General features: G+C 48.3%; 1 protein-coding gene across 11 annotated transcripts in view; it reads left to right on the forward strand.

Moving 5' to 3' along the window:
* The window catches only part of GSG1L (GSG1 like), a 138,904-nt gene that overhangs the window by 106,255 nt on the left and 9,861 nt on the right, over positions 1-22,788 (forward strand). For 7 of the 11 annotated variants that reach the window (XM_073362630.1, XM_073362633.1, XM_073362635.1 and 4 more), the window contains 2 exons: positions 5,355-5,951; positions 13,985-17,076. The exons of 1 other annotated variant lie outside the window; for it this stretch is intronic. In XM_073362630.1, coding sequence (XP_073218731.1) covers positions 5,355-5,951; positions 13,985-14,414 — 1,027 coding nt within the window. In that variant the 3' untranslated portion in view covers positions 14,415-17,076. Of the gene's footprint in view, positions 1-5,354; positions 5,952-13,984; positions 17,077-22,788 lie in introns of those variants that run through there. 3 more of the 11 variants (XM_073362639.1, XM_073362640.1, XM_073362631.1) reach the window with 2 other exon arrangements.

Raw genomic sequence — 22,788 nt, forward strand, 5'->3', positions numbered from 1 at the left:
ATGTTTTCTGATCAAGCTGCTCTAGGGGTGATTGTGGGGCAGCTCTCTGGCCTGCCTTATGCAAGAGGTCAGGCTAGATGATCGCAGTGGTCCCTTCTGGCCTTGGAAGCCATGAATAGCTACATGACGGGTTAAGGTTTTATTCCGATCTGTGGTGGCCTTGGGACCAGCCATCCTCTCCTTTCTCTGAGCAGTGTTTAGTTAGGGTGCCCCTCCCCATGGCCCTGGACAACAGCCGTGTGCCGATTCGCTTGGCAAAGGGCATGTTGGATAGCACAGAACCAGGTACATGGGTAGGGTCTGACCTTATAAATCCAGAAATGGACTGACTCAACTTGTATCTTTTACAAGACCGCGTGGGCCTGGTTTCCTGAGGTGCTGAGCCCCTGCTGCATCCACTGCCTTTTCTGGGAGTTGTGGGTGCCTGGCCCTTGAATATCTCACCCTAGAGATTGAAACATAAAGGGCAGGATGTTCAGAAGTGCTGAGCAACCACAGCTCCATTGACTAGAACTGAAGCCAGGACTCCTCAGCACTTCTGAACTCAGGAGCAAGGACTACACTGATGACGGAGATTTGCAGTCTCCTCGGGAATCCTTACTCCTGTCAGAGTTGCCATTTCTCATATTGCATTTCTGCTATAGATGTGTTTTCAATCAAAGAAAATCGAAGGGTCTTAATTCCAGTTAAGAGATGATAGGAGGTGGATTTCTAAGCCCCTCTAGAAGATGAACAGTGGATTAGGTGTATAGAAAAAATGCAATCTCCTTTAAGGGCAACAGATTTTTTTGAGCTTCCATATAAATGCTTTCTTAAATGCTTTATGTCCCTAGATATTTATTCTAAAATTGATCCTTAAACTCTATCAGAGAGCCCTAAACACAAAATTCAAGGCTGGATTTAATAGTCTATTGTGTTGTCCTCAGAGAAATTTTGAAATGATGGCACCATTTACTAGTGATGCTTTATCATAAATGTCAAATTAGGCCCAGCAGACTATATCATGGGGAAATGGGCAAGTTGCAGGGTTTATCCTCATCCACTACCACAGTTGCTTAAACCAGGCTGTACAGAAGAAAACTGTGTACTGCCATGGATTTCAAATATGACTCCTACACTGGGTTTTTGAAGCCTTTTAAAGTAGTTGTTTGTGAGGTGTAGAATTGTACATGTAATGGAAAAAGAAGAGGAATTTTTGCAGCTTGCCTCTTTTAGTGGAAGCTTTTGCCTTCTGTTTCAGATTGCTGTTAGTAGAGGAAAACAACCAGAAACTGTTTAAGGTTTATGATCATTTAAAACTGTAGTGTATTCACAAGAGGGGAGTAGAGCAGGGAAGATGATCATTTTGTCATTGCGGTAAGGAATATTTTAGCAATGACTTTAGGCTGGCGATGTCTGCATGGGGTGGGAGGGCCCCGCAGTTGGTTCAGTGGTTCCCAGATCCAAAGCCACATGCCCTGGATTTCCCACTATACCCCAACCCCTCTTGGGGAAGCAGGAGTTAACCCCAGAAATAAAAGCTGCAGTTAACAATAAGAGAACACTTTTATCTGCGCTGAGACAAGCCTCTATCGGTATGGAGGATGATTCAAAGGAGGGTCCCCCCAGCAAAGGTACAGTGTGCCCAGCACCTAAATATACAGGTTAATGCTCTCTAAAGCCACTAAAAACCCCACCAGCCCTAGTCTCTCAGTCCCAAGTAGGGTATGTTCTCCCACCCCCACAGGCTGCAGTGCTGCATACAGTGCAATCATGGAATCCTGAGTCCTGGGCTCTGCTGTGCTGGCTGGCAGTTCATGCTCCCTGGACAGACCAGGACTCTCCAGGGCGGAGGTGGCTTGGCTGCTGCCACGCCCCAGGTTCAGGTTGCATTTGGCTGGCTCCTTCCAGCTACAGAAAACAATGTGCAACCCTGAGCCACAAGTTGCATGGGACACCAAGGGCACTGAGTACCCACCCTGCCCCATCTGGGGCACCAAGGGCACTGAGTACCCACCCTGTCCATACAAGACACTGGGCTCCCACCACACCCAGGCCACCAAGGGCACTATGCACTCACTCTGCCAGGGCCACCACCGGCCCACTCCTCCGTGGACACTAAGGGCTCTCCCTCTCCCTGTAACTGTCCGGACAAGTGGATCTGGGATATTGGGTTGGTTCTGGGCCGAGCTCCCGTCCTTGTGTGAAGTGACATTGCTCCCTTCCCATAGGACTCAGGTGGCCTACAGCCAACCCATCTCCACTTGGACAAAGCTCCTGGCTGCGCCTGCACAGTGACATCCCTCCCTTCCAAGCAGCAGGCAGTCCAAGTAGGATTCCCTCCCTGGCCCTGCTGAGTCACAGCTCAGGATGATGGGACTTTTCTGAGGCACTCTGCTCTGCCCTAGATGGCATGTTCTAGTTTCTCCACTTTTCTTTTCTTTCACAGGGACCCCTATTGTGTTTCCTTTCTAAAGAGCTAAGCTGGGTGTGCCATGTCCATGAGAGCACCCTTCTGTCAGGTATCTCAGCTGTACTAAGCCAGTACAAAAGGTTTGTTTGTTTTAAACTCGGAGATTAGGCCCTGGTCCAGCAAGGCCCCCAAGAATGTGCATAGTCCTGTTGAAATTGAGGGGTATGAAGCACATGCTCAAGTGCTTTGCTGGATCGTGGCTGTGATGCTGGCACACCAGGTATCAGTTCATGCCAAGGCCCCAGGCCTCACCGAACACTTACAAATGCATAGCTGGAAACCAGTCTTGCTTCCCTGTGTGTTAGCATCATCATAATAGAGATTAGATGTTTTGCTGAAAAGAATGTGTCTAGTGTTTAGGCTTTATATTGATCTCACTTATAACCTCTACAGCCCATGGTGTAAAGTTGTATTGAGTATTTGCATTGTAAACCTCTGTAATTGTGTAACTCACCAAAAACAGGAAAAGATGCATTGGTTAAGATAAAGTTACAAGATGGACCATTGAAGGTAAATGAGGTATTGTGTAGCCTCAAAGGAGAGAGGCCCCATTGATTGCATTCCTAACTCCCTCCAGAAAGGAGAGACCTGCACATGAACTCATCCCATCAATTTGGACTCCCGAGTGGAGAGGATAAAAATCCCTGACAAGGAGAAACTTTTATGCAGTCTGGACTCTGAGGGGCAAAGATTCCTAAACATAAGCAAAGAGATCCCCATGCTACCTGGCATGCTTAGCCCTGAACGACATTCTGAAGTGACAGATTATTACAACTCTGTCACCTTTTGAATCAGAAACTGAAACTCATTTATGCTTATCTGTTGCCTGCTTTAACCCGTAAATAACTCTCTCCTTTTTTTACCTAGTTAATAAATTCTTAGTTAGTTTACTATAGGATTGGCTATGAGCATTGTGTTTGGTGTGAGATGTAAGGGACAAATTGACCTGGGGTAAGTGACGGGTCTTTTAGGACTGGGAGTAACCTGAATATTGTGTGATCTTTGGTGGAACTGACCACTTATCACATAATCCTGCTTGCCTGGGTGGCAGGCTGAACTGCAGAGCCCAAGAGGACTGTCTGTGACTCCATGGTAAGACTGTTACAGTGATCCAAGAGTTCACATTTGTTACTGGGTTGGTGAAATTTATCTATAGAACACACCAGCTTGGGGTCTCTGCCCTACTTTTTGACAGTCTGCCCTGAGGTTGGCACTCAGGGTGTGAGCCATTCCAGACAGTAGGACAGTGGCCTTAGGAACCTGAGGCTAGATTCTCTCCTGCACTTAATGCACAAGGGAGTGGAAGGGTGGGAAGATATCAGGCAGCTGTATTTAGCTCCCTGGGTCTGAAACCGCAGTTGCTCTGGCCTTGTCTGTCCAGGAGCTGCTCTAACTTACTCAGGGACCATAGAACAGCTGAGAATTAGCACAGTAGGGCTGCATTTTGCTCCACCTCCTCCCCTGCCCCCAACACCACCCCTCCTCCCTGGACATGCTGGGCTGGGGGGTTCTAAGATGTGCAGTTACAGCTAGATTCTGGTTCCCTGAACAACTGGTACAGCACAAAGGAGCCAAATCGCAAATGTCTCTGCCTTCCCCCCGCGCATCAGAGTCTTGAGAGACCGAATATAGCTCAGCCAGGGCGGCAGTACTTAATGCTCCCTCCTGCTTCTCAGGGGCCCGAGAGAAAATTATTTGTGGAGCACATCATTCAGTGAGATTTGTCTGTGCAGCCTGGGGAAAGCAGCCTGTGGCAGTCAGCTGTCCCAGTGCCTGGAACAGTTACACTGGTCAGGACTCTGTACTTCCTGTGGCTGAGGAAAAGAAGGAAAGACCTCCCCTTCCTTAGTTGAGCAATAGCAGGGGCTTCCATGAACCTGCCGCGGTACTGGTGACATGAGTCAGTGCAGCCCCTCCACCACTAGGTTGCCAGACGCCTCCCCTGCCACTGCATCTGGGAACCATGATGAAGTGCAAGGACACTGCTGAGAAACAGCCAAGGGTCAGGGCATAAATAGTCACGGATGACATCACAATGCTGCACCAGGCTGTCCACGCTGGCCTACAGGAACGAAAGTATTTTCCCCCAGCAGGAGCCCTGGTCTCTGAGCAGGGAATGTCACAGGTCCTTGCCCTGCCAGGAATGGGGACAAGGCCAGATCTCGCCTTAGAGGTGATTATTTGACCACAACAGTGGCATATTCACAATACCCGACTATGCCACAGCCCAGACCTGGTACTGCATACCTTGTATAAGTGGAGCCAGAGACCACCAGGGGGTCCATGACAACCCAAGCCAATGAACTAGAACTGTCATCTGCAAGGTCTACCAGGACAACAAAGTCCCCCAGGCCAGTCTAACTCTGACACCAGCTGGGATAGGGGCTTGTGGAGCTGCTTGCGGCCAGAATTCCCACAATAGCGTTATGCCAGGACTCACCTGTTATGGTACCCCACTGAGTCCATTGTTTGCGACGAGGAGAGAGGCTCTGCCTTTTACAGGAGTGAGCAGGAGTGACTTCTTTAGGCATGGGGGAGGACTGCATTTCAGCCAGTCTCCCTTCCATTTAGCTGTCCATCCATATGCCATCACTGGAGCATTAGTCAGTGTTTATTTGGTATCCCCCACTGCTGCCTGGCTTCTGGATTCCCCAACAAAGGTCTCCATATATTAAGTCATTGAGAAGATGGGAAATGTTGATATGCTGGGTATGATTCTCATAGTGGCTGCTTTTTTGTAAAACTGCTTCTTCCTTGGAGACCAACTGGGGGGAATATAGCACAAAAGAGATAGGTGACTCATGGGTGTAATACTCCTGGGCGATGGGTCTTGTATTGACATATCAGCTCTTAGCACAGGCCCGGAGTGGGGAGTGAATATTTGTTTGCTTGTCTTTTTCAGGGCAGCGCAACACTCAGCTCTAAACATTACTAAAGTGAGAAGGACCAGGAGTGGCCACAATGCTCAGAAAACATCCCCATGTTCTACATCGAGCTCCTCCAGCGATACATCAACCAATGCCTCGCTTTCATCAGAGCCTGTCAGCCAGACCTCCATGGGGCAGAACCCAACCATGCTGGAAGCTGTTCACATCACTCAATTGGCCCCAAGAGTAGCATCAAGACCTAGAACATTGGAGCAAATGAATCCAAAACTAGCTACATCAGGTTCCAGTCCAACCAATCCAAGACCAAATACATCATCTCATTCTGCTAGCCTCAGATCTAATCTAACATCCAGCTCAGCCAATCCACAGCAAGACCCAGAATCCCAGGCAGAACTCAATCTGACCTTCTCATATTCCTGTTGTCCTCACACAGCACAAACTCTACAAGCCTCACCATCAGACCACACAGTGATTCCAAGCAGGAAAAGCACAAGGCCTAAAGTGACAGCGAACCCCAGTGATAGCTCGCAATCTGCTGGCTACTCCAATTCTGGGTCCACACCTCCAGGAAGGCGTCTTGAACCGTCTCATGAAGATCCCCTTTGCAAAAGGTATGCATCTGGGTAACGTGTTTAGATCAGACAGGCACTGGAGTCCCAGCGTGGAGGTCACTAATTTATTTGTTTATTCTTTTTTAAAAATAACTGAGTAAGCAGTTAGCACACAGAGTTATACCAGTGAATGATGTAAACATGGCGTACCAGAGATATTCATAGTCCCTTGTTACACTGACAGTTGGGAGCCAAGCTGGTATTTGGTTCAATAAATCAGTTTGTAATCAAGCAGCAGCCAGACCCACAGGTGAGCTATTTTCTATACTGTGCTTGGGATGGCTTCATACACACAAGTGGGTAGGACGGTTCCTGAGTGCAGCCCTGGGAAGTTGCACTCACTGTAGGTTGGTATTTTAATTTGGGGTCAAAGCTGCACACCTTTTGGGCTTCCTCCTCCTAAGTGCCGTGAGCAGTTTGTCTGTGAGTATAAATATTTGCTTATATTGTATTTAAACTGCAAACACTGCAGCGCTCCAATCATTGAAAAGGCCACACTTTATGAGTCATGGATGTTACAGTTTCAGGGTAATTGCACCTGTACCCCCTCTTCATGGCCCACTCCAGGACTGCCCAGTCAGGTCTCAGGCTTCCAGACAGCTCCTGTGTCTGAGCAGGGACCCATGTCCCACTCCCTTCTGACTGGTGGTTGAAAGCTGCTCAGCTCCCTGTCATACACTGAGATATCCCCAGCCAGCCAGGCTGCCTAATGGCCAGCGTCTGTACTGTGCTTTCTCTCCAAGGGCTATAGCCTGTGTGTGCCAGCGGGTACAAGTGACCACATGACTCTACCAAAGGAAGCACATTTATTATACGGATACGAACATCACAGAGAAAACATGCCAAAAACAATACAAGGATTTTAATGCTCACTACAAATACCAGGAATCATCCACTATCCACATGGGCAGTCTGGTATGCCAAGGTCTTTCCAATCCTTCCACAACACTTGGGACCACCCTGGGACCAAGGGGCCCGTCTATTTACTGAATCAAGAGGAAGGTTGTGAGCTTTTTACACCAGAAAACCCAGTTTGGCCCAGTGAATGCAAGCCACCCCTGGGGGTGGTATCTTTGGAGTTTACTCAACTTGGTCACTCCCCACTGTTTTTAGTTCCTGGAGGAGCTATGGTAACCCTCCGCCATGCAGTAGAACATAATCCTATATAAAGTGTCACAAATGTAATACAATGGTCCCCAAAGATACTGCATGGAGCTGCCATATCTGTCACATCTGCCCCATAAAGAAGTTGGTATAATGAGGGCACACAAATGGCATCCTAAGGGAACCCACAGGTTTATTCCCTGGGTGGCATGACTGCCAATACCTTTTATCTTTTCAAATTTCAACAACTCAGATCGTAAACATTCTTCCCCACAGCCCAGTTCCTTTTCTGTGTCCCACCCCCTCAGAGGTTGGGGCCTGGGGACCACTGTGGCCTAACTCCAGCTTCTCTGGGGGGAGAAGGGAGAGTATTAACCCCCCTCTTTCATCCCCACTGTGTTGGCCTTTGGTTCCCTACACACTGAGACAAGGTGAGCAGCAGTTCTTCCCCCCACTCTACCCCACTCAGGGTCCTTTACATTTTCACAGCCCATCAGGCAGCCATAACCTGGAGGAAGAAGTTCCCCCATCTTCCTGGCTGTAGTTACTTCTGTCATCTCGCAAGCACTTTATTTGGGCATTTCCCACCCTTGGGTAGGTGTCATAGATTTGGCAGGTTTCAGAGTAACAGCCGTGTTAGTCTGTATTCGCAAAAAGAAAAGGAGTACTTGTGGCACCTTAGAAACTAACCAATTTATTTGAGCATGAGCTTTCATGAGCTACAGCTCACTTCATCGGATGCATACCATGGAAACTGCAGAAGACATTATATACACACACAGAGACCATGAAACAATACCTCCTCCCTCTGCACTCTCCTGCTGGTAATAGCTTATCTAAAGTGATCATCAAGTTGGGCCATTTCCAGCACAAATCCAGGTTCTCACCCTCCGTCCCCCCCCACACACAAACTCACTCTCCTGCTGGTAACAGCCCATCCAAAGTGACCACTCTCTTCACAATGTGTATGATAATCAAGGTGGGCCATTTCCTGCACAAATCCAGGTTCTCTCACCCCCTCACCCCCCTCCAAAAACCACACACACAAACTCACTCTCCTGCTGGTAATAGCTTATCCAAAGTGACCACTCTCCCTACAATGTGCATGGTAATCAAGGTGGGCCATTTCCAGCACAAATCCAGGCTCTCTCACCACCACCACCCCCTCCCCGCCCCCCGGAAACACACACACACACAAACTCACTCTCCTGCTGGCAATAGCTCATCCAAACGGACCACTCTCCAAGTTTAAATCTAAGTTTAACCAGAACGTCTGGGGGGGGGGGTAGGAAAAAACAAGGGGAAATAGGCTACCTTGCATAATGACTTAGCCACTCCCAGTCTCTATTTAAGCCTAAATTAATAGTATCCAATTTGCAAATGAATTGCAATTCAGCAGTTTCTCGCTGGAGTCTGGAGTTGAAGTTTTTTTGTTGTAAAATAGCGACCTTCATGTCTGTAATCGAGTGACCAGAGAGATTGAAGTGTTCTCCGACTGGTTTATGAATGTTATAATTCTTGACATCTGATTTGTGTCCATTTATTCTTTTACGTAGAGACTGTCCAGTTTGACCAATGTAAATGGCAGAGGGGCATTGCTGGCACATGATGGCATATATCACATTGGTGGATGTGCAGGTGAACGAGCCTCTGATAGTGTGGCTGATGTTATTAGGCCCTTTGATGGTGTCCCCTGAATAGATATGTGGGCACAGTTGGCAACGGGCTTTGTTGCAAGGATAGGTTCCTGGGTTAGTGGTTCTGTTGTGTGGTATGTGGTTGTTGGTGAGTATTTGCTTCAGGTTGCGGGACTGTCTGTAGGCAAGAACTGGCCTGTCTCCCAAGATTTGTGAGAGTGTTGGGTCATCCTTCAGGATACGTTGTAGATCCTTAATAATGCGTTTACATTTTACATTTGGGGACAATGTATACCTTCAGATCAGCGGCACTCCTATGGGTACCCGCATGGCCCCACAGTATGCCAACATTTATGGCTGATTTAGAACAACGCTTCCTCAGCTCTCGTCCCCTAAAGCCCCTACTCTACTTGCGCTATATTGATGACATCGTCATCATCTGGACCCATGGAAAAGAAGCCCTTGAGGAATTCCACCATGATTTCAACAATTTCCATCCCACCATCAACCTCAGCCTGGTCCAGTCCACACAAGAGATCCACTTCCTGGACACTACAGTGCTAATAAACGATGGTCACATAGACACCACCCTATACCGGAAACCTACTGACCGCTATTCCTACCTACATGACTCCAGCTTTCACCCCGACCACACCACACGATCCATCGTCTACAGCCAAGCTCTGCGATACAACCGCATTTGCTCCAACCCCTCAGACAGAGACAAACACCTACAAGATCTCTGTCAAGCTTTCTTATAACTACAATACCCACCTGCGGAAGTGAAGAAACAGATTGATAGAGCCAGAAGAGTTCCCAGAAGTCACCTACTACAGGACAGGCCTAACAAAGAAAATAATAGAATGCCACTAGCCGTCACCTTCAGCCCCCAACTAAAACCCATCCAACGCATTATTAAGGATCTACAACGTATCCTGAAGGATGACCCAACACTCTCACAAATCTTGGGAGACAGGCCAGTCCTTGCCTACAGACAGCCCCGCAACCTGAAGCAAATACTCACCAACAACCACATACCACACAACAGAACCACTAACCCAGGAACCTATCCTTGCAACAAAGCCCGTTGCCAACTGTGCCCACATATCTATTCAGGGGACACCATCAAAAGGCCTAATAACATCAGTCACACTATCAGAGGCTTGTTCACCTGCACATCCACCAATGTGATATATGCCATCATGTGCCAGCAATGCCCCTCTGCCATTTACATTGGTCAAACTGGACAGTCTCTACGTAAAAGAATAAATGGACACAAATCAGATGTCAAGAATTATAACATTCATAAACCAGTCGGAGAACACTTCAATCTCTCTGGTCACGCAATCACAGACATGAAGGTCGCTATCTTACAACAAAAAAAACTTCAAATCCAGACTCCAGCGAGAAACTGCTGAATTGGAATTCATTTGCAAATTGGATACTATTAATTTAGGCTTAAATAGAGACTGGGAGTGGCTAAGTCATTATGCAAGGTAGCCTATTTCCCCTTGTTTTTTCCTACCCCCCCAGACGTTCTGGTTAAACTTGGATTTAAACTTGGAGAGTGGTCAGTTTGGATGAGCTATTGCCAGCAGGAGAGTGAGTTTGTGTGTGTGTGTGTGTGTGTGTGTGTATGTTTCCGTGGGGGTGGTGGTGGTGGTGAGAGAGCCTGGATTTGTGCTGGAAATGGCCCACCTTGATTACCATGCACATTGTAGGGAGAGTAGTCACTTTGGATGAGCTATTACCAACATGAGAGTGAGTTTGTGTGTGTGTGGTTTTTGGAGGGGGGTGAGGGGGTGAGAGAACCTGGATTTGTGCAGGTAATGGCCCACCTTGATTATCATACACATTGTGAAGAGAGTGGTCACTTTGGATGGGCTATTACCAGCAGGAAAGTGAGTTTGTGGGGGGGGGGGCGCGGAGGGTGAGAAAATCTGGATTTGTGCTGGAAATGGCCCAACTTGATGATCACTTTAGATAAGCTATTACCAGCAGGAGAGTGGGGTTTGGGGGGGAGGAGGTATTGTTTCATGGTCTCTGTGTGTATATAATGTCTTCTGCAGTTTCCACGGTATGCATCCGATGAAGTGAGCTGTAGCTCACGAAAGCTCATGCTCAAATAAATTGGTTAGTCTCTAAGGTGTCACAAGTACTCCTTTTCTTTTTATAGATTTGGCAGTGCTCCGCAAGGGCCTCAGCTGGAAACAATGGCATCACTTTGCTCAACATTGCCTCAGGTTCCCTCAGGGCAGAGAGCTATTTCCCTGGTCTGGGCCTCAGGACTCAGAGAATTTACCTTTGGACTCATCACCGCCATAGGACAGGTGGCTGTTTCTCTCTCACACACAGACAATTCTAGCTATCTGGTTACATACGCTGGGCAGTGGTTGCTCTTGATTTCTCAGCCAAGGACATTTAGTGAGCAGCAGCGATAACACAGTCATGCTGCATGTTTTGTGGTGTAACATAGGCCCTGATCCTGCAAATACGGGAAAAACTTTATTCACATAGCTAAAGTTTCTTACATGCTAATTATTTGCAAGATCAGGGTGCTTTAAGGAAGCTGTAGCAAACTTAGCTCCTGATCCAAACCCCACTGAAGTCAATGGGAGGGGTTCTAGTGCATTGTCATGGAGAAATCATTCCCTACGCCATGCTAACTGCAGCACAGTGGTGTTACCAAGGGCCAGATTTGCCAAAGAGCCAGGACCCGATTTTCAGGTGCTCAGCACCTGCAACTGGAGTCAGGTTATCAAATGCTTAGCTCCCCTCAGAGCCCAGCATGACACTAATGGCCAGATTCTCAAGAACTCATCACCCAAGATACACTCAACATGCTGTGTGCTTCTGAAAATGTGGTTCTTCATGACAAAGCTGCATCTTTCCCCAGAAAAGCAGAAGGCTAAAACAGTACCTATCTGTTTGTGCACCATAGCTAAGGTAACATTGCTACTGGAATTTTAATCTGGGCATTTCCTGACTGCAATTTTTAAGTGTGCAATGATCACATTTCATTAATGTAGTTTTTTGACAGTTAATTTCCAACGAATTTTTGTGAAAGATAAGAAAGTTGGTGAATATTAATATCCACATTTTAATGTCCATGGGGTTTATTTTTAATTGTATTTTAACTCCTCCCATGCCCATTCTATGCTCCAGCCAGCTCACATTATTTGAAACACACACACACACACACACACACAACCCCCCCCCCAAGTTTTCAGTACAAATCATTCAGGTATGCAGATATCCAGCCATGAAATAGAAGCTCCCGACCAATGCTCTAAACTCCAATAGAGCTTTCCTACAGATTTTCCAAAAGGCTTTGTAGATCATACCTGTGAGGTGATCGGAGCTGGGAAAAGTCTCATTCCCAACTCTGCTGTTTCCCAAGTGTGACTGCATAATCTCCTGTCAGTCCCTTTGTATTGGTTTGGCTGCATCTGCACTGGGAAAAAATAGAAATGTAGAGCCAATTCCTGACCCAGCATTCAGAGGGCAAGGAGCCTGACCCTAGGTGGCCCAGCTGGGTTCTGTGCTTTACGGGTCTAGCTAGATCCTTTTGGCAGAAGGCCCCTTTGGCTGCACTACAGCCACCCAGCCTGCTGGAGGTGGACTATGGCTCTAAACATGGTCGGTAGTGTCGTGATGGGGGAGTGACATCAGTGAGCGGTGGGGTTATCCCAATCTGATTGACAGCTGAGAGACTTCCCACTACCACCATGCCAGCCCGACCATCCTCCAAATTGGTCAGGCCAGCACAGAGACCCCTACTCAAGAGCAAATGGCAGATACTTCCCTTGGGAGCTGGCCCTTAATTTGTTTAAATGCTAAAAACAAAGAATTTGCAGAATGCAGCCAAATAGTGAAGGCCTTAAAATCACAGCACCGTCCCTTTCTTTGCACCCCAGGCTTTCAGATTTTCTCCTGTTGCGGCATTCAGGAAATACTTGATGATGCTCTTCCTCCAAGTCTTGCCAGCCCAAGCCCCCTCTCAGCATGTGCAATGCTGTCACAAAGAGGGCAGGACCCCACTGAGCACTATCAGAAACTTAGCTCAGTGTGTTTGCCCAGAAGTGATTTGGCAGTATCCTTGGTACTTTCCCCCAAACCCAGCAAAGCAGAAGCTCCTTATTAAGGATGATGTCTGGGCCGGGCTATAAAACTCCACCCTTGGGATAAGCACCACTGGAAATTTTTACAATGGGAAAATGTATTTCTTCCCCCACAACTACAGTGAACAAGGAGGGCAGAACTGCCCTGGCCATGTCTCCTCCAGTCTTTGATTTCCACCCCCCAGTGCCCTCTGTGCCAGGACTATTTGCCACTTGGGTCTTTGTGCTAATGTGGTAGGCACTGTGTTGGCCCACATACCAAGGATGGAACCAGGGATCTCCAAAGCTATACATGTGAATTGCTGCAGCTTGAGGCAACCCTGCCTGCTGACCGCTTTATCAGACTCACCTCCTCTAGGGATCAAGCAGAGGACATGTAATGCACACTGCTCAGTGGGCTAGCTTTGCTCTCCAGTTCGAGGTAGCTGATACAAAGGGCCCAGAGGGCGACAATGAGTCTGGCCTATAGTGTGTACATCCATAGCCTGAATGTGCAGTTGGCCTGCCATAATGACCCAATTCTGGCTACATCCCTGGTCCTTCTGTGTTCTACCCTAGCCACAGCGTGGATTGCCCATAGCTGCATGCAGCTCCTCAGTTAGCAACCACAGGGTGCATGGCTTCAGGCCCTAGCCCCAGCCCCAACATGCAGCTCTGCCCGTGTAGGAAACGCCCCCCATGACTGTATTCCCAGCCCCAATATGCACTGTTCCCTCCCACGCCCTGTCTGCACTGCCACAGCCCGGACGCGAGCAATCCTCCGAAGCGCTGCGAGGGCTGTTGCTGTCATATAGTGCTGGATGCCCTGCCTTCGTGATGGAATGTCCCCTTATGTCAACCACGCCTCCACTCACAAACATACCCTCCCAAGTTCTTTCTACCCCGGCCCCACTTACGCGGTGACCCCCAGATCTTACTGGATAGCTCCCTCAGGACATACCTTTTGGAGGGTCGGAGAGAGTCTCACTAGGACAGTGCCCAAGCCCCGCTAATGACAAAATTCAAGCATTTAGCTACAGCGCTGAATGGCCCCAGACTGAGGGTATTTGGGGCTGGCCCCTGCGCAGAGTCCCAAACCCTGTACTGATAATTCCGCCCAGCAGCTAATTTTGAATGAACACTGACTGTCCTTTGACTACCACCTTGTATCTATTATTAACATCTCTTTCAGCAGGAGATTTGTAACCCTGAAGGAATTCCAAGCCATGGAGAGAGAACTGGACAATGTAAAAGAAGAACTGAAATGCCTGAAGTGGAAGGTGAGACATATTGGTGAGCCTGAGCCGCCTCACCCAGAAGACAGCAAGCGTTACAATGGCTATACCCTGACTGAGCTTAAGGCAATGGTGCAGTTTGAAAATGACCCTTACAAAGCGGCACACAAAATCCTAACTGCTCTCTTCAATGATGTGTACTTGCTGCAGCACTCTGTCGCTGAACAGGCCTGCAATTCGAACTCAGCCCCCATGCCCAAGATAGACCCGGAGCTGTACATGGTGTACTGTAACATTCTGAAAAGCCTATTCCCTGGAATCAGCAGCCAAACCCTGAGAGAAAAGACACAGCGTGTGCAGAAAAGAATCCAGAAAGAAGTCCAATAAAACCAAGCAAATCCAGCATCTACAGAGGCCCAGGAACCCTGCATTCTGTACAGATTTCAGAGCACTGAATTGTGACATTGTAGGTTACCTCTATCTGCAAATGCTTGGTGAGCTCTGAGTCTGTCACGCTATCCTCTCCTGAGGAGACAGGCCGGGAAGACTTCCTGTGCAGCTTCACATTTGAAAGAAAATGCCCCCTTAGAACTTCTTTCGACATACTGATGTTCCCTTTGGTTCCAGCAGCAGCAAATGCTGCCAAAATAAGCCAAAGAAGGCACTGTGTGTGAGGGAAAGGGCCTCCTCTCATGGCTCCATGGAACACGGCTCTCATCTGGATCCCAGCACCCAGCTAGTTTCTATTTTCTAGAGTGCATCATTCATTAAATGGCATCAATTGTTAGAAAACTGTGCCTCTTTTGTGTCTCAAAATACATCAAACACCAAGTTAACCAGCCACTGGAGTCTAAAATTGTACTCTTGCCATGGGTTGGGCCAGGGGTACCTCAGTGACAATGGTAGCTGTAAGCCCCATAAAAAGATCCCAGCGGATCCAGTGAAAGGTGTGTAGGTCAGCAAGGAACTGGCCATGGCAATTTCACAATTTCAGATGTAACGATCAGCTGTTTGACAGGGCAGTCGATCACCACAGTTAACAACTATGCATTTTCTACCTATCACCACGGCCTTTCTGTGGCCAGCACCTTCCTTAATTGCTGCTGCTTATACCTATCATCCATGACATCTAGTCCACTCATATGGAGACCCATCACCCCTGTATCCAGGTCAAAGATGACCGCAAACGTGTTTGAGGTGCTTTCTGACCCCCGATGACTACCGCCACCGCTGTCTGAGAGCATGAGATTTCAGGGCTAGATGACATTTAGTGTGACGTTCTGCTCCCAATTTACTGGACTCATACCATTCTACTTCCAGGACACCAAATATGTAGGCATGCCCTCCAAAATACATAGCAGGGTAGGGTTGCCATTCATCCCAATTTTCACCGGACAGTCTGTAAACTGAAAGGGCTGTTTCACATGTTGCACTGGCATGGTTTCTGGAGAGAATGTCCCTCTCCAAAGACCCATTACCATTGCACCCAGGAGACTGTGAGCTCTGTTCTCACCTTTTCTACTAATTATTGCTACTATTTCTTGGTACTTCCCAACCCTCATTATTGACCAAGGCCTCATATTCCTACCCTAGGAATCATTCCCCTCAACTTTACAAATCAAGTAACTGGGAAGCTGCAGAAGGTCCCAGTTTTTGCAAAGCTGGGAACAGAATCCATAGCCCAGCTATAGCAGAGCCAACCAAGTTAGTCCGGTTAGTCACCCTGCTTCTCAGAGTCACCCTGCTTTTGCTGTGCTGTACTGTTGATTTGCACTGCTGCACCCATTCAACCACACTCCCCTCACAGGGACAAGTATCCTGATAGCCAGCTTGCCACTGCTATCTTAACATGGCATGTATTAAATGGATTAAAAGCTGGCAAACTGAGGGGTCTGAAAATGTAAATATAGTAGAACAGGTGTGTTCTTAGTGGGGGCCTACAGGGATCTGTCCTTGGCCCTATGCTATTTTACATTTCTGTTCATGACCTGGAAGAAAACACAAAATCATCACTGATAAAGTTTTCAGCTGACACAAAAATTTGGGGAGTGGAAAATAATGAAGCGGACACGTCACTGATACGGAGTGAGCTGGATCGTTTGGTAAGCTGGGTGCAAGCAAACAATATATGTTTTAATAGGGGTAAATGTATCTATCTAGGAACAAAGAATGTAGGCCATACTTACAGGATGGGGAACTCTATCCTGGGAAGCAAGGACTCAGGAAAAGATTTGGGGGTCATAGTGGATAATTAGCTGAACATGAGCTTCCGGTGCAACACTGTGGTCAAAAGGACTAATGCAATCCTTGGACAGGAGGAGCAGAGAGGTTATTTTACCTCTGTATTTGGGACTCATGTGGTAGCTGCTGGAATACTGCATCCAGTTCTGGTGTCCACAATTCAAGAAGAAAGGATGTTGATAAATTGGAGAGGGTGCAGAGAAGAGACACGAGAATAATTAAAGAATTAGAAAACATGCCTTATAGACCCAAGGAGCTCAATTTATTTAGCTTAACAAAAAGAAAGTTAAGGGGTGACTTGATTATAGTCCGTAAGTACCCATATGGGGAACAAATATTTAATAATGGGCTCTTCAATCTAGCATAGAAAGGTCTAACACAATCCAATGGCTGGAAGTTGAAGCTAGATCAATTCAGACTGGAAATAAAGCATACATTTTTAACAATGAGTGTAATTAACTATTGGAACAATTTATCAAGAGTCCTGGTGGATTCTCCATCACTGACCATTTTAAATCAAGACTGGATGTTTTTCTAAAAGATCTGCTCTAGGCATTATTTTGAGGAAGTTCTGTGGCCTGTGTTATAGAGGAGGTCAGACTAGATTATCACAATGGTCCCTTCTGGTGCTGGAATCTATGAATCTTGTAAATAGTTGTGTAAGGTGCTGGAAGGTCTGTGTCAAGCGCATTCAGTTACTCCTTTGGCTCAAGAGATAGTGTTTAGAGAGTCCTGTCTTCAAACCCTGTTGATGCCCCTTTTGTAAAACCGCATGTGTTTATGTAATTAAAGAGTATATTGTAATATATACGCACCACGGCACTTGTCTATCTCCAGATTGCAGCCCCTTTTCTTCTCACATGTTCATTATGGTCACCCCATCCAAGAACCCACAAACTCCAGAGATGCCTTGTGAACCTGCTCCTGGCATTGACCTAGCTGGCCATGCACCAGTTCAGGGGAGGAAGCACAGCCATGAGGAAGCTGTTTATTAACATATGGCCATTTGCCTTGCTCTTGTCTGTTCCTGCATCCAGGTAGAACTCCACTGGGCAGTGACCATCAACTCCTTGGATCTTTTCTCTGGGGTCTCTGCATGGCACCCCCACTAGCTCCCTGCTTCTGCACCTTTGACCTCAGCTGTGGCCTCATAGTTTTGCTTTGCCTCTTTTGGTTGATCAGTGTCTGTGTGGCTCCCTCTCCTTTCCTAGCAGGAAGGCCACTGTTCTTCTCTGAGATGGGGATCCACCTCAGTCCACAGAGGCCAAACAGGCCACCACCTGAAACTTATGGTTACACTCAAATTATTTGCAATTGTGTAAATTAGCTCATTAAAATCTGTATAAAATGTTACATATGGCACTGCACAAAACTGGGCAGCTGTCACCCCTCCCTGCTAAGCAGTAGCAAGTCTTGAGGCCTTGCTGGTCGGTTCTTCCATAAGGAGAGGTTCCCGGCCAAGGGAGGGAGCAACTGACAGAGTGAGCCCAGGGGAGTTGGGCACTGAAGGCAGCAGGCTTCTGACTTTCATTGCTAAGAGACAATTAGGCGAATTAAAAGCTACTGCCCTAAATGCTTCAGCCGACCACATAAAAGCCATACTGTAGCTCTAGTTGGTGCTTCAACTCCCTCTGACTGTGGAGGTAGAGGACCAGCAGCGGACTAGCCAAGGGGGCACTGCCCAGTTACTGCAGAGTGCAGAATGTCTGACTATTGCCACGTGGCCAAGTGGTGTATGTGCGTGCCCAGGGCCAGCAGCTCATGGCCCTCGACACTCACATGCAGTGTCTGCGGGCCAGAGCTGCTGAACTGGATGAGCCGAGAGAGACAGAACTGCTTTCAGAAACAACGTTTAGGCACATTGTGGAAAGGGCCCAAATCAGAACCAACTCCCCTGCCCTCTAGTTGAGGAATCCAGTCTCAGGAGGGAAGGGCGCTAAGGTGGTACAGAGGGCCACACGCCACCTAGATGCAACCCACCTGCTGACTGAGATAGAGGAAGCAGACAATTCCTCACTCGCTGGAAGGGGTCGTAACAGTTGGGAGAGTAAGACTGGCTGTGCTGATGGGATTAGATCACCTGGAATATAAACAGCTGATACGCAGTGACTGAGAGAATGCTCTGGTGTCTTGCCTGCTGGAAGTGAAGGTGGCAGATATCACAAGACACCTCACATCCCTCTGTTCTCGCCTTATGCTAGAGTTAACAGAAGCGCCCAGTCTCCCTTCTCAAGCGTAGTCGGTATTTTATACAATTTGATCAAACTTTCCGAAGGGCCTATAGGAGATGTTGGGCTGGAGATGCTCTACCCAGATTCTGTTTGGAGGTACTTGCTTCCCGGAGGTTAAGTAAGATGGGTGTTTCCCACACATCACCAATCCAACACAGGGGTAGTTATTCATTATGATTATTATTACCATGAGCACTAACAGCCACTAAGATTAAGATTGCCTAACTCTATAATTTACAACTTTTACAACTGCTTATAGTATTTTTCCACATTTTAACTATGTGGACTGTTATTTTCCATGTTTGGTATCTGCCTTGGCTTGAATTTCTTTTGCTTTTTTCAGGTTTCAACCCAAAACATTATGGCCAGATCTGGCCAAGTTATAAGCCTCCCCCCACCACCATTTGCACATTCTCAGTAGACCTTGTTACAAACTTGTCACTAAACTCTGAACATTTCATCTACAACAAGCAAGTTCCCTGGGCCTGCTGAGTCTCCTGAAATAGCCACCCAGACCAAAGCAACCCCTCCAGATGGGCCACAGATAAAATCACTTCTCCTGCTGCTGCCTTAACCTAGCAACATATCCTTTTGCCTAAAGGCAGGTGCACTGGGCTGGGAGCCAGGAGACCCTATGTTCAAATTCCACTTCTCTCAGTGATGTTACTAATTCTGTGTACATCACAGCCCTTACTAAGGAAAGAGTCATACTCTTCTCCTATAAGGGAGGCAAGTATCAAGGCTTCCTATGGTAAAGAAGAAAAACTGAGCCATTGTACAAGAGGTGGGAATAGCACTCAAATCATAGATTAATAGAATTGTACGGTTAGAAGTGAGGGTAAGAGTCATCTAGTCCAAGGGTTTTCAAATTGCGGGTCATGACCCAGTACTGGGTCACAGAATGTAAGGCACTGGGTCACAGCGGCTCTGGTCAGCACTGCCAACCAGGCAGTTAAAAGTCCCAGCGGTGGTGCTGCCTGGCTAAGGCAGGCTAGTTCCTACCTCTTCTGACACCGCGCTGTGCCCCGGAAGCAGCCAGCAGCAAGTCTGGCTCCGGGGGGGGGGGTGCCACAGGGCTCCGCGCACCACCCCCACCCCAAGCACTGGCTCCACACTCCTATTGGTTGGTTTTCGGCCAATGGGAGCTGGGGGGGTGGTGTCTACGGGCGAGAGCTGCGAGAGCTCCTTGCCTCCACCTAAGAGCCGGACCTGCTGCTGCCTTAGCACCCCCACTGCGCTGCTGACCAGGAGCTGCCTGAGGTAAATCCGTGTCCCAACCCCAAGCCCCAACCCCCTGCCCTAGCCCTGAGCCCCCCCAAACCCAGAACCACCTCCTGCACCCCAACCCCCTCATCCCTGGCCCCACCCCAGAGCCTGCACCCCCAGCTCAGAGCCCTGACCCCCTCCCACCCCCAACCCCCTACCCCAGCCTGAGCCTCCCCCCAACCCAGAACCACCTCCTGCACCCCAACCCCCTCATCCCTGGCCTCATCCCAGAGCCTGCACCCCCAGCCCAGAACCCTGACCCCCTCCTGCACCCCAACCCCCTGCCCCAGCCCAGAGCCCCCTCCCACACCCTGAAACCCTCATTCCTGGCCCCACCCACCAGCCCTCACCCCAACCCTCTGCCCCAGCCCTGAGCCCCTCCCATTCTCCAAACCCCTCATCCCCAGCTCCATTGGGTCACAGGCATCAAGAATGTTCTTCAACTGGGTTGCCAGAGAAAAAGTTTGAAAACCACTGATCTAGTCTAAGGCCCTGCCAAGATGCTGGATTTGTTGGGTCCAAACCATCCAAGACAGGTGGCTGTCCAGCCTCCTTTTGAAAACCTGCAGTGAAGAAGCTTCCATGACCTCCCTAGGCAGCGAGTTCCATTGTCCTACTGTTCTTACAGTTAGGAAGTGTTTCCTGAGATTCAATCTAAATCTGCTTGTGCTGTAGTTTGAACCCATTGCCTCTTGTCCTGTCCTCTGTGGCAAGCGAGAACAACTTTTCTCCATCTTTTTTATGGCAGCCTTTCAAGTATCTGAAGACCACTATCACGTTCCCCCCTTAATCTCCTCTTTTCCAAACTAAACATACCCAGTTCCTTCAGCCTTGCTCATATGGCTTGCCTCCCTTTGATCATCTTTGTCGCTCACCTCTGGATCCTTTCCAGTTTTTCTACATCCTTTCTATACATTGGTGACCAAAATTGGACACAGTACTCCAGCTGAGGCCAAATCAGCACCAAATAGAGCAGTACTGTCACCTCCTGTGCCTTGCATGCTGTGCCTCTGTTAATGCAACCAAAAATAGCATTTGCTTTATTTTGCAACAGCATCACATTGCTGACCCATGTCGAGGTTGTGATCCACCACAACTCCCAGATCCTTCTCAGCAGTGCAGCTGCCAAGCTAGTTATTCCCTATTCTGTATTTGTGTATTTGGTTTTTCCTCCTTAAGTGTAGCACCTTACATTTGTCTTTGTTGAATTTCACTTTATTGTCTATAGCCCAGTTCTCCAATTTATCAAGACCCCCCTGAATTTTAGCTCTATCCTCCAAAGTGTTGGCAAACGCCCCCCTCCCCACCCACAGCTTTGTGTCATCTGTAAATTTGATCATTCTGCTCTCTATTCCTACCTCCAGATCATTAATAAAGATGTTAAACCGCACCAGACCCAGAACAGATCCCTGTGGAACCCCACATAAGACTGCCCTTGAATATGGCATCATTCCATTAGTAGTTACTCTTTGTTTGTGATTGTTTAACAAATTGTGTATCCAGTTAATGCATTTCTCCAGCTTACTCATCAGAATGTCATGTGGAACTGTGGCAGAAGCCTTGCAGAAGTCCAGGTATATTAGGTGCACCACATTCCCCCATCCACCAAACCAGTTACCCTGTCAAAGAAGGAAATCAAGCTGCTTTGACATGATGTGTTCTTGGTAAATCCATGCTGGCTGCTAGCGATTACCTGTAATAGAGTAGATTCAAGTTTCAGCCACTTAGCTACAGTGAAAAAGGATCTGTCAAATCTACATGCTTGGCTATGGTATCTGTAAAATGGGGCTACTCCTGCATGCGTAACCCACCAAACACACTCACCCAGCTGCCCCCACACTCAGCCTTATGACAGGCTGTGCCAAGGAATCTCCAGCCATTAGCTGCTGCTGAAGCCCGTGGGCCTGTGAGAGAAGGCCAACTTCATGCAGAGGAGCTTCTCCTGCAGTGGCAGAGGGGAGAAGAGGTCTGGAGGTTCCCTGAGCTAATGGAGACAGGCAGCATGGTCTGGAACCCAAGAGGAGCCGTGTAGGCTGTGCAGGCTGGAGCTCAGGCTCCATTCACACATGGCGCTTTGGAGGAACAGCTCCTGCCCAGGCCGAGGGAGACGCTGCTTAGCCTCACTGATGAGGGTGCTGCTAGTCCCGGCCTACATCAGTACACTTCTCAGCTTCTCAGTTTTCCTGGATTAGAGCTTCCCCTATTCATGGCTTCTGCTTCTGGGCTCTGCAGCAGAACCAGTGGACTGAGACAGGGCTATCTCAGGGAGCGCTGCTACCTGCCACACTCCGTGCTACCTGCATCTCCGGTCTGGCCCAAGGCACAGGGCTGCTTGCACAAGTACAGTCTCTAACAGGCATCCATTATGCACACCTGGCTGTCTGCCTCTCTCCTGGAGTGCCCATTCCCTCCAGCGTGAAGTGCTCCTGAGCTACTCCTCTGTCTCCTTCCCTGCGTAAAGGGACCCCTCAGTGCACAAGAAACACACTTTGCTTACAGTACTGCAGGCTGGGAGTGTGCTGCTTCATTCACCTCTATGCAAGCGGAGTGGGAGGGGAAACACACACTGACTAAACAGGAAGTAAGGGAGGGGTGGAGCATGTACCAAATCAACCCAGGTAACCCCTTTATGACCACTGTACCACACCTCTCCGAGGTGCAAGGAGGGAGAATCCTGACTGTCTCCAAAGAGCCCTCTGCACAGTCAGGTCCAAGTGGTTAATACCACCAGTTACAGTATACTTCTGCTATAGCATAAGGCCACATTGTCCCTCCAACTAACCTTCTATACGGTCTGCACATGGCTATCTCTGGAGACAATCTGACACAAGGAGATATAGGGTTGGCAGCAGGAACGTCCCCAAACTTACTGAGCATGAATAAACCCAAAGATTGTCCATTAGGCTCTACTCAAGAGAGCAAGAGGAGAACAGCCTGGCTCCAACGTTCTTTCACCTGGTCTTAGCGGGGCCACGTGCAACTTCCCAACAGTCTGAGAGGACGTTCTGGTGGTGTTCTGGCCA

The sequence above is a fragment of the Lepidochelys kempii genome, chromosome 10 (assembly GCF_965140265.1).
Source record: "Lepidochelys kempii isolate rLepKem1 chromosome 10, rLepKem1.hap2, whole genome shotgun sequence".
In the NCBI taxonomy this organism is placed as follows: Eukaryota; Metazoa; Chordata; order Testudines; family Cheloniidae; genus Lepidochelys; species Lepidochelys kempii.